The 13,087-nt window shown below is 39.8% G+C and overlaps 1 protein-coding gene across 4 annotated transcripts in view; it reads right to left on the minus strand.

The window, feature by feature from the left end:
• The window catches only part of palld.S (palladin, cytoskeletal associated protein S homeolog), a 201,256-nt gene continuing 188,169 nt past the window's right edge, over positions 1 to 13,087 (minus strand). For all 4 annotated transcript variants that reach the window (XM_018243218.2, XM_041579522.1, XM_041579523.1 and 1 more), the window contains 6 exons: positions 10,662 to 10,756; positions 9,997 to 10,129; positions 5,851 to 6,058; positions 4,373 to 4,538; positions 3,416 to 3,549; positions 1 to 2,354 (listed from right to left, as the gene is read on the minus strand). In XM_018243218.2, the coding sequence (XP_018098707.1) occupies positions 2,188 to 2,354; positions 3,416 to 3,549; positions 4,373 to 4,538; positions 5,851 to 6,058; positions 9,997 to 10,129; positions 10,662 to 10,756 (903 nt within the window). In that variant the 3' untranslated portion in view covers positions 1 to 2,187. The remainder of the gene's footprint in view (positions 2,355 to 3,415; positions 3,550 to 4,372; positions 4,539 to 5,850; positions 6,059 to 9,996; positions 10,130 to 10,661; positions 10,757 to 13,087) is intronic.

Here is a 13,087-nt window from a genome sequence, read left to right on the forward strand (position 1 = left end):
TCACGACAGAATCCCTTTAATATCTGACCTGTCGAGGCCCTTGGGGCCTGGAATCCAACAGCCCTGGATTAAAACAAACACATAAAAAAGTGGCCAAACAAACTTCTGTCGGCTCTGGGGTTTAGCAAACATGGGCACGAATATCTATATGGCGTGTGGTAAATGACAAGTGTTATATAAATCCACTATAACTGTGTTTAAAATTAGCCCCAATATTTCTACTAGACTATTGCACTATATCAAAGGCTAATAACTTGCATTAAATAAAACGGCTAATGTATATCTATACAGCAAGGCATATAGTGAATGATAAATGTTTTTTTTTTTAAAAGAAACAAACAAATAACAAGTTCATATGTAGTGAAACCGAGATAAAGCAGGTCAATATTTATTATAAATAATAGAGGCTATATGTGCTTCATACACGGAATACAGTGCTTTCCCTTTCATGGTTTTGTTGTTGTACCGTCAGTGGTTTATTATAGATTGTTTGGGGTTTGAGGGTTTTTGCATCTGGTTTTTGTACAGACAAGACTGATTTAAAGTGATAATAGTCAGCTCGATGTTACTGGGCCCCACAGCACATTTATTTTAGGGCCCTCAATATATCCAGAGGTTCTGTTTCACCAATATACAATTGCTTATTAATTAGGACCTCATTGGCCCCCCTGATGATAGTGCTGGATAATAGTTACACCCCGATGATGGTGCTAACCTGAGCACTAGAGAAAAGTGCAAGCTCCCGTGAGCACTCGCTTCTTACTGTATGTAAGGGGCTGAACAATATTTTTATTATTCATCTTTTCTGTCCAATTGTGGAGCTCAATAAATAAGAGATTCTGAGCAAAAGACCAAGCAAACTGGTTTCAGTTCAGAGCCTTTCAGAAGTGTTGGTTCCTGGCACCAAGTTCATTACTTTGTATCTGTCATTAAATACGACGACTCCACACCTTGTCAAAGGGACTTCCAGTCTATGTAATTCTAACATATCTGCAAATGTCTTTCATTTCATTTGGAAAGCACAAAAAAATGAAGCTATATTGCCTTATTAGCCAAATGATTTCATTTAGGAGCCATTCCTACTTCCTTTATCTGTTCTGTACATGTCTACTGAGAGAGGCCTGACCTACTCCGCATTTCCATTCTTTACACTTGCATGAAGCACCTACATTATTATATCCTACCTGCTGCCTGAGCTTTCCTTTCAAATGATATGGATTCTATTGCTGTACTTATTTTACCCACAGCTCTTTCCTCTACTAACCATGTGCATGCCTGGGACTACTTTACTACTTCTTTTGGGGGTACATCATTTTAAAACATGGAAGGGTTTCCATGTCTTAGCTCCACATTTTGCACTTTCCAGAAATTTAAAGGGCACAATGGGAAGAGGCCAGTGTATTGTTGCCCATTCTGTGAACTGTCATACTTCCCGACTATGAATTGCTTCTTGTTTAATGTGACTTATAACTATATGAAATACATACTACATTAAAAAAAATAATTAAATTACAAATTAAATTTGAAAAGTTCATATGGCCTTTTTTTTGCTTTCCAGATGTCAGAGCATTGCACTTAAAAGGAGTCAGAATTGCGCGACACTGTCCACCATCATGTCCGGTTTAAGGGCCCGAAGCTGGATGGAAGCCATAACATTCATTGGCTGAAAATCTGTGTTATTTTTGTGACTTTGTATAGGCCAATTCTGTAAAGGCAAAATCCAAAAAAAGCATTCATTTAGCAACTACAACGCTACAACATTATATACACAAGTAAAATGCATTATCCTCAGACTTTATGTAAAGTAGCGGTTGAACATTTTTTTTGGCACAAATAAAGATGCAGAAGGCTGGTTTTGTGTTTGAAGCACTCTAACACTAAGCACTCTAACACTTAGCATGTAACACTGCTAACCTGCACAGAAGGCACTGCTTATAGTAAGAAGGCTTGTTTCTCAGAGGTGGGTATGCATAGTAAGGAAAAGAGACTTTTTTATAACAAAGCAGAACAGTAAGTGAATGTGGCAGCTTTAATTCTGCTATATCCTATTTCTAGTCTGCTTATACAAAAAGTGAATACAGAGTTGAGCATGTCCTGATCAGTACAGCTGAAGGTCTAATGACCAATGACTGGGAGCATTCAGTGTATTCCCTTTGTGGCCGCTTTGCAAAGGTCCCACTCATCAGTCTACAGATCTTCACTTTCTACCAGCGCTGGCTGTAAGTGCACAGGGTTTGCTTCAGGCAGGAAAGCAGCTTTGATGTCCAGGCCTTGGTCGGAAAGTGCTGCATATCGACTCGCTGATGGACGGACCTTTCTTGTCTTTGGGGCATGAGATTGTTGATGCCACTGGGCTGGAGACACAAAAAATACATAAATACACGTAAATCTTTCAGAAAGAAGATTGTAAAAATAACCCCCACTTCCTACACATGTGTATAGGGTAACAGCTCAACCTAAAAGCGCAACAGCTCTTAAAAAAACGTTTTCTGAACTGCAACCTGTTTGAGCACCGCAACAAATAAGAAATGTCCTTTTTGGCCCATATGTTCTTATATAAAAAAAATAGGGACGCACCAAATCCAGGATTCGGTTCGGGATTCGGCCTTTTTCAGCAGGATTCGGCCGAATCCTTCTACCCAGCCGAACCGAACCCGAATTTGCAAATGCAAATTAGTGGCGGGGAGAGAAATCACGTGACTTTTTGTCACAAAACAGGGAAGCAAAAAATGTTTTCCCATCCCTAATTTGCATATGCAAGGATTCAGGGGTTCGGCCGAATCCAAAATAGTGGATTCGGTGCATCCCTAAAAAAAATGGTTGCACACTCTAAGTACAGGTATGGGACCTGTTATCCAGAATGCTCAGGACCTGGGGTTTTCCAGATGAGGGATCTTTCCAGAATTCAGTGACTTGAAAGGGGCCACATGGGACAGTTTGCAACTGATCTTTAGCGTGCGGCTCAGATTCAAAAGCAACAGTTATGTCCCATGTGCCCCCCCTCAAGTCACTGATTGGTTACTGCCTGGTACCCAATTAGTGGAAACCAAGAGAGCTGCAAAACAGGAAGTAGTGTTCTGGCTATTATGTTACACATCCAGTCACTCAACACTAAGTAAACCAAAAAGGAATGTTTTTCTTCCAATAAGGATTAATTATATCTTCGTTTGGATCAAGTACTGTTTTATTATTACAGAGCAAAGGGAACTCATTAAAAAAATGTATTTATTTGATTAACATGGACTCTATGGTCTTCCCATAAATTGGAGGTTTCTGGATAATTAGTTTCTGGATAACGGATCCTGTATGGGTGTCAAGATCTCTGCAGCTGGTGGTGAAAAATGTAAATCAATGTTTGGTAAAGACACAATCATGGTAAAGGTATGAAATAAGGAGCGTTATGAGGCAAACTTACTGTGCACGTCCAGTCTGGCAGTACAGGAGACAATACCAGCTTCATTCTTTGCTGACACAGTATACCAACCAGCATCCTCCTTTGTGGCACCCTGAATTAGTAGGCACAGGTAGCCATAGTTATCCTGATGCATGCTGGGGAATAAAAAAATAATGCAAAGGGTAAATATCAACATTATAAGTACATTGAACACATACAGAAAATGACCTGCCTTTAAAATAAATAAGCAGCAAAAGTATATTCTTATTCTATACAATCAGAAATTCTTCCCTCTTAGATGAGAACTAAAGCTTAACTAAAGAAGTAGCTAGAAATGTAGTACATTATGTTTTGGGCTTCTGTACCAGCCCATGGCAACCACAGCCCTTTAGCAGTAAAGATCTATGTCTCCAAAGATGCCCCAGTAGCTCCCGTCTTCTTTTCTGCTGATTCACTGCATGTGCTCTGTGCTGCTGTCACTTACTGAGCTTAGGGACTGACATACAATAAACTGTACATACAGAATAGACATGTCACCATATAAGTCTGATTAGTAATTAATACATACAATTACTACATGGCAGCACAGAAACCAGTGCAACTAGCATCAGCTAGATAATCAGCCTTGAAGCATCAGCTTATATTACAGGACAACCTGATTTTCTGCTTGATATTTTGCGACGACCCCTAAGCTTAGCTTCTCAACAGCTGCTCAGAGGCCACTGAGCATGTGACACTTTCCAAGATGGTGACCTCCTGTGACAAGTTTGAAGTCCTGGACCATTGCTGCTATTGACAAGCTCAAACTTTGGGCTGGTGCAATAAGTTCAGTATATAAAATATGGCATATTTAGTCACATTCATTTTTAGGATTTTGTTTTCCTTTAATATAAATGAACAGACTATGATGCCTATATATCCATTCTAGACACACACTTATATATCATGTACTGTATACAAAGAACAGCTTGTAATCACCTGACTCTCTCTGTGCTGTAGGTGAGCGACTCATTCTCCTTCTTCCAGAATATCTGCGGAGGGGGCATTCCACTGACACGGCACTCCAGCCTAACGGGATATCCTTCAGCAACACCGGTATTTTGAAGCTTTTCTATAAACACGGGGGGTTTATGGGCATCCTTGGCTGTGGGAGCAAATCAGTGGATGAAAGCTGTTACTTTAACAGTGTTTGAATTCATGTTGCCAGTGAAAGGGTTAATGAATGCAGAATAAGACAATGGCCGAGACTTGCTCTAAACGGAAACCCTGCCAAGCGCTACTTCAAACAGATGACAACCAGACTCAGCGCAATACTTTCCAGCCCCTTTTTGTTGCCAAAAAAGGTCTTGTGGTGCTGTTTTGCATGAGCAGAGATATCTGGCTTTCCAGATTCGCCCGTGTTTTTCATAGAGGCAGAAGTCATAAACTAAAATAGCTGTGAGTTTCAGTGTTTGTGCCAAAGAATAACAGGGAGTCCCCAAACTCCTCGACAGAAAGAAAGCAGTTCTGCTCCGGCCGTTGTCCCCATGGCTACCAAAAGAACACATCAATAGCCGCTTTATTAGGACCCTGCCTAATGGGAAAGCTGCGTTTCATGGCTCTACACGTCTAAGGTTATGGGGCAGATTTATTAAAGGTCAAGGTGAATTTTCGAATGAAAAAAATTCGAATTTCAAGCTATTTTTTGTGTACTTCGACTAGGGAATAGTCCAAATTCGAATTTGAAAAAAATTAGAATTTTGAAATTTATCATGTACTGTCTCTTTAAAAATTCAATGTCGACCATTTGCCATCTAAAACCTGCCGAATTGCTGTTTTAGCCTATAGGGGAACCTTCTAGAACCTATTTGGAGTCAATTGGTGGACTTTGGGGGAAAAAAATTGAATTGAATTTGATTGAATGCGCTATTCCTTCGATTCGTATGATTCAATTCCGTCGAATACGGACCTATTCGATTGAAAACGGACCTATTCGACCAAAAAAAAAAACCTTCAACTTAATTTCGGTTGGTCTTTTTGAATTAGAATTTCAACGTTTTTTCAATTCTTCGAATTCGACCCTCGATAAATATGCCCCTATGTGTTGCATGAATGGCTTCTTAGAATAAATCCAGTTTACTCAACCCCTGCCCCAACAAACGGGAAATCAATCATGTTGATACTTGTAAATAATAATACTTTTCCCAACAAATGGAAATATTGGTTAAAGTATTGGTGGGAATTTACAAAATATGAATGTTTTATAAAGATGCATGGGTTCCTCTCAGACACAACACACATACTTCTTGTGTATAGTAGGGAAATTGGATTGTAAGCTTCACTGCAGCAAGGGGATATTTACTAATGAGTTAAGTGCTACCAAATCACTGTAAATACAAACATGGGGCACAATAATATATGTAACAATGTAAGGCCATAAGATGTGCTGCTTTTATAGTGCAGTAGGTGCCACATACCCGCAACAATGAGTTCTAAGGTGAAAGAATTCTGTCCTGCACGATTAGAGGCGACGCAGGTGTATATTCCAGCATCTCTTGCGGTGACCGGTTCAACAACCAATGAGTGAACTCCATTCTCCCTCACCAGCATTTTGTGCGAGTTATCGGGGCGGATGGGTCTTCCATTCAGTTGCCAGCTGAGATCTGGTGTTGGCAGGCCACTAACCTAAGGTTTGAATCACAGAATTCCAATATTAATGCACACAATCACAACAATAGGTCATCACTATTAAGCATTTCTGCAGAACCAGATTTATTCAATGCAAAAACACTATTGTACTGTACAGCCTGTAACCACTAAGCAGTCACTGGATCTGGCCTAGGTCACCCCAACTCTACAAGTTGCAGGCACAGACTTTAACAACAGATGAAGACAGTAAAACATGGTTAAAATAACTTAAAAACATCACAGCTTAATAGAGAAATAAAGCAAGTTTATCTCCATATGCTGTGTCTGTCTGATATCCCTGTAGCTTTCTGCTTTTAGTGGCCTCAGGGAAGAGACACACAGGAAGTGTCTTTCTGTTGTCAGATGGAGAGTAAATGTCATGTTTTGGTCTGTATGGAGTCTACTATTTCATTCTGAACTGTAAGGGCAAAGACACACGGGAAGATTCGGGGAGATTTAATCGCCTGGCGACTAATTGACTCCTCTTTGGGCAACTAATCTCCCTGAAAAGCTTCCCGGCAGGATGGCACTCAGATCGCTTCATTTTCCAAAGTTTTCTCATCAGACAACTTCGGCGACTTCGGAAAACTAAACGATCCAAGTGCCTTCTCGCCGGCGGTTTAGATTCTAGCTGGCAGGAAGGCTTTTCGGGGAGATTAGTCGCCCGAAGAGGAGGCAATTAGTCGCCGGGCGACTAAATCTCCCCAAATCTTCCCGTGTGTCTTTGCCCTTACAGTTCAGAATGAAATAGTACACTCCATACAGACCAAAACATGACATTTACTCTCCATCTGACAACAGAAAGACTGCAATTTAGTTCCCAGATTCAACTTCCCACGTAAACAGTTTGCAAGTAACGTGTGAAGATGAATGCATTGGGATTAATTGTGCAGCTATTTACACATTGGCCTTGTACAGACGTCCAATTAACCTGTGAGTTCAGCTGTAAGAACTGCTCAAGTACAGACAGTGTACGACTGGGCCTCCCACAGTCTCCCATAAAGTCTGCAATCAAGAGCCACTCTCAGAACAATTACATATAAAATACTAGTGTGTGGAGCCTTAAGGCGGGTTAATTGCCTTTTCGGAGAAGGAATGCTTTCATTAGTGCACTATTTGTGCAAATAGCAATAATGTTGTATTATGTTTATTTGACTATGGCTGCAAGGGAACAAGTAAGGCCATTAGTGACTAAGCCGTTCTGACTCACCTGTCCCTTATTAAGGGCTACACTAATATTAACATTACACTAAAATAACCCTCGGCCGTTCTATAAATAAACCTGCGACATCAATATGAGGCACATTACGGCACTTCTATAAATACCCTTTTATATTCCAGCTGCGGGTTTGCTTTCCAGCACTAGGGCCTGTGCACATGATTTCAGTTTTAGCGCCTCTTGAAGGAAAGGAAAATAAAGGTTGGTTTATTGGCTCCAAAAACAGGAGAATGTTAAATAGTATTTATGTTAGAGATGAAGCAAATCCAAAACGCAGCTCAGCATTCCTAAATTGCTTGCAGAACCCAGATTCTTCCAAATGCCTATTGTTCAGCCAAACCATGTGACTTCACAACTTAAAGGAAAACTATACCCCCCAAACAATGTAGGTCTCTATAAAAAGATATTGCATAAAACAGCTCATATGTAAAATCCTGCTTCATGTAAATAAACCATTTTCATAATAATATACTTTTCTAGTAGTATGTGCCATTGGGTAATCATAAACACAAAATTGCCATTTTAAAAAATAAGGGCCGCCCCCTGAGATCGTAGGATTCACTGTACTCACAAACATACCAACAAACCATACATGTTAGGTCACATGAGCCAATTAACAGACAGAGTTGTGTCTTTTGCTTCCACACTTCTTCCTGTTACAGTTAGTGTTGTATTATTTCTGGTCAGGTGATCTCTGAGGCAGCACACAGACCATCACGAAATGGTGGCTCAAGGCAAGAGATGTAAAAGGGCAATATTTACTTAAATATATATTCCAGTTTGGTAAGATTCTTTAATATGCCACTGAATATGATATGAACTATCTGTTGCTTAAGTGTTCATTTTGGGGGTATAGTTTTCCTTTAAAGCCACGCACTGTATTCTGATTTTATTTTGTTCAAATTTAAATTTGATAACTAGGGATTTAATATTATGTTGTATCCCCAATTCATGTAGTTTTGCATTAACTGGTGTAATCGATAAAGCATTATACAGTACATTAAACAGGAATTTCAAGTTCCTTTTTATAAAAAAAAATCAACATTTATTTAAAAAAAACAATTCATTAATCTCTGTGGGTAGAAAAGGGTGGAGGCAGCAAGCAGCACAAGTCAGTATAGGACCATTACTGCAGAAACTGTACAACAACTGCCCTGCTTCTCTAATACCAGCACACACAGCCAGTGAGACTGAGCTACAAAGACAATAATTGCAGTGCCTCTTGCCTGCAGATGCTGCTACAACCGAAAAAGATACCAAAAAAATAAAATAAATACTTTTTTAAAGATTAAAATGATACCATACCCCTCCCCAACTTGGATGCTGATGTTAGACGTGCACGTTTTTTCATAAATAACCTCCCATTCGAGTTGTGAGTACATTTGAATTTATTAGAGCTAAAAAAATTCACATGACTTCGAAATTCGACCTTTGATAAATAACCCCCCAAATATTATTATAACTCTTTTCACATACAATCCAGTCTATTGTTAAAGACATATTCCACTTTGGATGAAGGAGTGTGCCGTGCATTTTTAGTGCTATAACCCACAGCCATAGCTTCCTGCTCAGTGCTTTTATAAGATTAGCGTGTTTTCCTACCCACCTATAATAAGCAAAGCCGCCAGACTCTCTCTCTATAATGTTAATATTGCTTTTTGCTGTAGAATAAACTGTCGATGTCATTCCTTAAGTTTAAAATAATATCAGATGGCATTTAATAGTAATGGGGAATTAGTCTGGAATCACACACCGCTCTTTTAACTGACAAATAATAAGATCTGCTAATTTGTCTCTGACTCTCGAGCAAGGCTGATGCTATTGAATGTGCTAAGCTTTGCTTTTTCCCATGGGAAGGTTTCTAAAGAGAGAGAGAGATAGTAAGAGAGGAAGAACACGCAAAACAATTGTCTATTTACAGCATTATCTAACATTACACATCTGTCAATTATCTCTGAATTACATTTCACAAGTGTCTTCGATTTTTAATTAGTTCGCAGTCATATCAAACTGCTTGTCATAGAAAATGATATTTAATGCCACCAGCGCTGGTTAGATTTCAAGATAAACAAAGGCAGACGTTACCTATTGTATAGCTGATACCTCTGTAAACATGTCAGCAAGAATAGTCTGGAAAGGAAATCTGGCAGAACTACTGTGACGGCCAACAATGATGTTCTGATGATCTGATGATCCATGGATGTTTAACCAATCTCTGATAATCCATGGATGTTTAACCAATCTCTGATAATCCATGGATGTTTAATCAGATGTTTGCTTTCAAACAGGTGATCTGGACCTGGGCAAACTTTGCCGTATAACATTATAATATAAATATTACATTACTATATAAATTATATTACATTACTATATAAATGCCTTGTGGCCCTGCTCTTCTTCATCTCCAGCTGTTGTTGACCTACGTACCACAATGCCACCATGAGATAATGGACAAGGATAATCAATCAGAATGACAACGCCCATTCGGTCACAGTTAACTAAGTTCTCCTTGAGTTATAAACCAAAGTTTAAAAGTCTTTAATAAAATGCAGAGTTGGCTTGTAGAGGCAGTTGAAATAAAATCAAGGTGCAGTTGCCCTATAGAAAGGCAGGGATGATGATATTTCAGTGAGTGCCCTACGAGTAGGAGGAGATTCCAAGATTTATACTGCACTTTCCCTGCAGGTCACAACTATCCCCGGTGTGAGGTAAGTACCTTGCAGTCCATCCTGCAGAGCTTTCCTTCCTGAACAATGAGATCCCCTGGCGCCTGCAAGAAATGCGGACGGAAAAATCTCTCTTGGATTGGCTCATTTTCATCTCCACTATCTCTTGACCGAGATCGGGGTCTTGGAGAAAAAAAAATATGATTAAGGCTCATTAAAAATCTATTTGCGTAACAATTAACAGTGATGGTGTCAAGCTGGCTTCTCACATTGAAAATAAGTCCTATCTTCCCTTAGATCATAAACTATAAGGTCACTGATGTCAAAGATAATCTACACTTTTTTTTTTACACGTGTTTATTAGTACACTTTGGTTCCAGTACATCAGTGTTCCACCACCAGTAACAATCCCTAGGATGTTGCTCCCAATGGCCTCAAAGCAGGTGCTTAAGTTTGAATTTCTGGATTGGATGCAAGTTTTGGTTACGTAGAAACTAAGTATACTGCCAAAAAAGCATCCTGTAGGCTGCCAGTCCACATAAGGACTTACAAGTGGCCATTAATTACTTTTCCACCACCCAGGAACCCTTTTTTAATCTTATGTTGCTCCCCAACTCTTTTTAAATCTGAATGTGGCTCATGGGTAAAAAAAAAAAAAAAAGGCTGGAGACCCCCACACTACATGATGTAGGAAGAAACCATGATTTCATATTACCGTCGGACATGGAGCTGTGATGTTGGCGTACGGGCAGTCCTTCCTCTTTGGTTTACAGCCTGTACCATCAGCCTTCCAGTACAGCTTATTCTGCCCTGTTATGGAACAAATGATAACATTGTTCAGAGAAGCATTCAAATGCCCATTCACAGCAGTCTCTTACAGGACATGACCAGTCTAGACTGTCCAGGTTAGTGGATGGCAAGACAATATTTTAAATAATACAGAAATGAGGGTAAAATCTGTCTGCAAACCTTACATGGTAGTATTTGGGTAGGAGAGAGCATTCTTGGGAAGCCACTACCTTGTCATTATAGCACTGACAAAATAGGTTTCCATATTAAGGTAGGGTGTGGTATGTTTGTCTGTCTGTTTACAGGGTGTTCCTATCACTATGGCTGGAAGGTGTAGCTGTAGCATACGAAAATAGAAACTAAATAGATCACATCTGGACCACATTTAAAAATATGCATATGCCCATGACTAGTTATAACTATTTTACTGCTAAAAGGGAGTAAAGGGTAGTCCCTAAATCTTATCATTTCAGTTTAAAGTTCAGTGATTTGTTGCCCTTAGTTGGCACCGGACTGTACTGCCCCTGTTACCCACCCAGTATCCAGCCCTCCAGCTGCCAATCCTTCTTTTCATTTCTACCAACCCACTGCCACCAGCATAAAAACCAGCTTGATGTGTTTGCACTAGAAATGTTTTAAACATGTAACTGCACTTGGGCCTGGGAAATGTGGGAGTGGTAAGTTCCCTGAGACTGAAATGAAACTGGTCCAGCTCCAGTTGACCCCTTTGCCACATCTGAGTAGGGAAAGAGCAATGAACCCTCATAGAAGAGTAACCTAGCAGCCGATTAACATAACAAAGCCCTTATGTTTAGACAAGAGTTTGTTTACTCACAGTACACTCCTTCTCTGAGCAGCTACATCTAGCTGGTCAGGAACACAACTATTCCTTCCATATTTCCAATTTTTGGTGTTTTTGTGGAATGTTTCTTTCATTTCAGTGAAGGTTTTACATTAGCAAAAAAACAAGGGAAAGAGGAACAAATTCACCTATACCCAGTCCCACAACATCTATGGAGTATCCCCAAAGTATAATGTATATAAGGTGGATACCACCTACTATCAGTGTTGAACTGGCCCACCGGGATACCAGGAAAACTCCCAGTGAGCCCAGGTGTCAGTGGGCCTCTTACTTCTAACCATTTGGCCTATTTCACAAAAATAAGATTAATAAAGGAAGAATAGAGTAAGTAGATATAAAGACTAGGAGAATAAAGAAGTTGACTGAGGAGAAGAGAAATAATAGTTTGGAAAGTGGGCCCTCAGTCTAAGGTTTTCCAGTGGGCTCGTGGCCTAAGGTTTTTCTGGTGGGCCACTGGCATCCCATTCCGACACTGCCGAAGTTAAAGACACAGCTCATTTGTCACAAGACTTTTTAGTGGAGAATGTCTTATTATATATTCATAAATTGGGTGCAGATTATCTATTCTAGATATATCCCTCATTGCAGCCCCTACAAATACTGACTGGTGAGTAAACCTTTTATTTCTGCTGAATGTCCAAGGCTTAGCAATGTACAAGCATGAGAATTATTCAGTTAGGGTCATAGGGAGTCTGATGCACAGCAAGGCATCTCCCACCTGTGTAGAGGGGATATCAATGTCAAGCTATATCTCGGTATAAGGGGGGGCAGACTAGACAGTCACATGACTGAAGTCCCTCACATCTGCTAGTTTAAAGCTTCAGCTGTAACAAACCATATGGTATAAAATCTCATGTTGCAATGCAAGGGATCAACACCTGTCCAATATCCAATCCATCATTTAAAGATATCACAAAATAGATGACAATACCTTGTTTCTATGAAACAAAAGGACAGGGTAGGGATAAAACTGCCCCATGTATACATGCTTGGTACAGTATTGTATCTGATTATAGATCAGGAAATGCTCTTTGATTCCCTTGCATTACTCCTACATCCACTAATGAATGTACTGGCTTTCTCTACAATCGGCGCACAACATTTCTAGCATGTGTTTTTGTAGAAAAGGCATATGTTTAGAACTGTCACCGTTTAGGTATTGTCTATCCTTCAGGAAGTTGTCAGTTTTAGGTTTTTAGGTATTGTAAATGTTTAGGGTGCTGCTAAAGATATTGGGGTCATTTACATTCCCCCTGAGGCAGAAGAGCAGGAGCACTAAGGGATATAAGATCATGCCCCATAATGCTAATTTAAGTATACAGATGTGTGTGCTTCAACCACCTCATATAAGTTCCTTTCGGTCAGAGTGCAAAGCAGCGTACAGGCCCTTGCCATGGGCCAAATATATAGCAGAAGAGAAAAACTGCAGCACCTCTTGTTTGCAAAATGTGCAAATTTATTACAATTGGTCAGTAACAGGCAACGTTTCG

The sequence above is a fragment of the Xenopus laevis genome, chromosome 1S (genome assembly GCF_017654675.1).
Source record: "Xenopus laevis strain J_2021 chromosome 1S, Xenopus_laevis_v10.1, whole genome shotgun sequence".
Taxonomy (NCBI): domain Eukaryota; kingdom Metazoa; phylum Chordata; class Amphibia; order Anura; family Pipidae; genus Xenopus; species Xenopus laevis.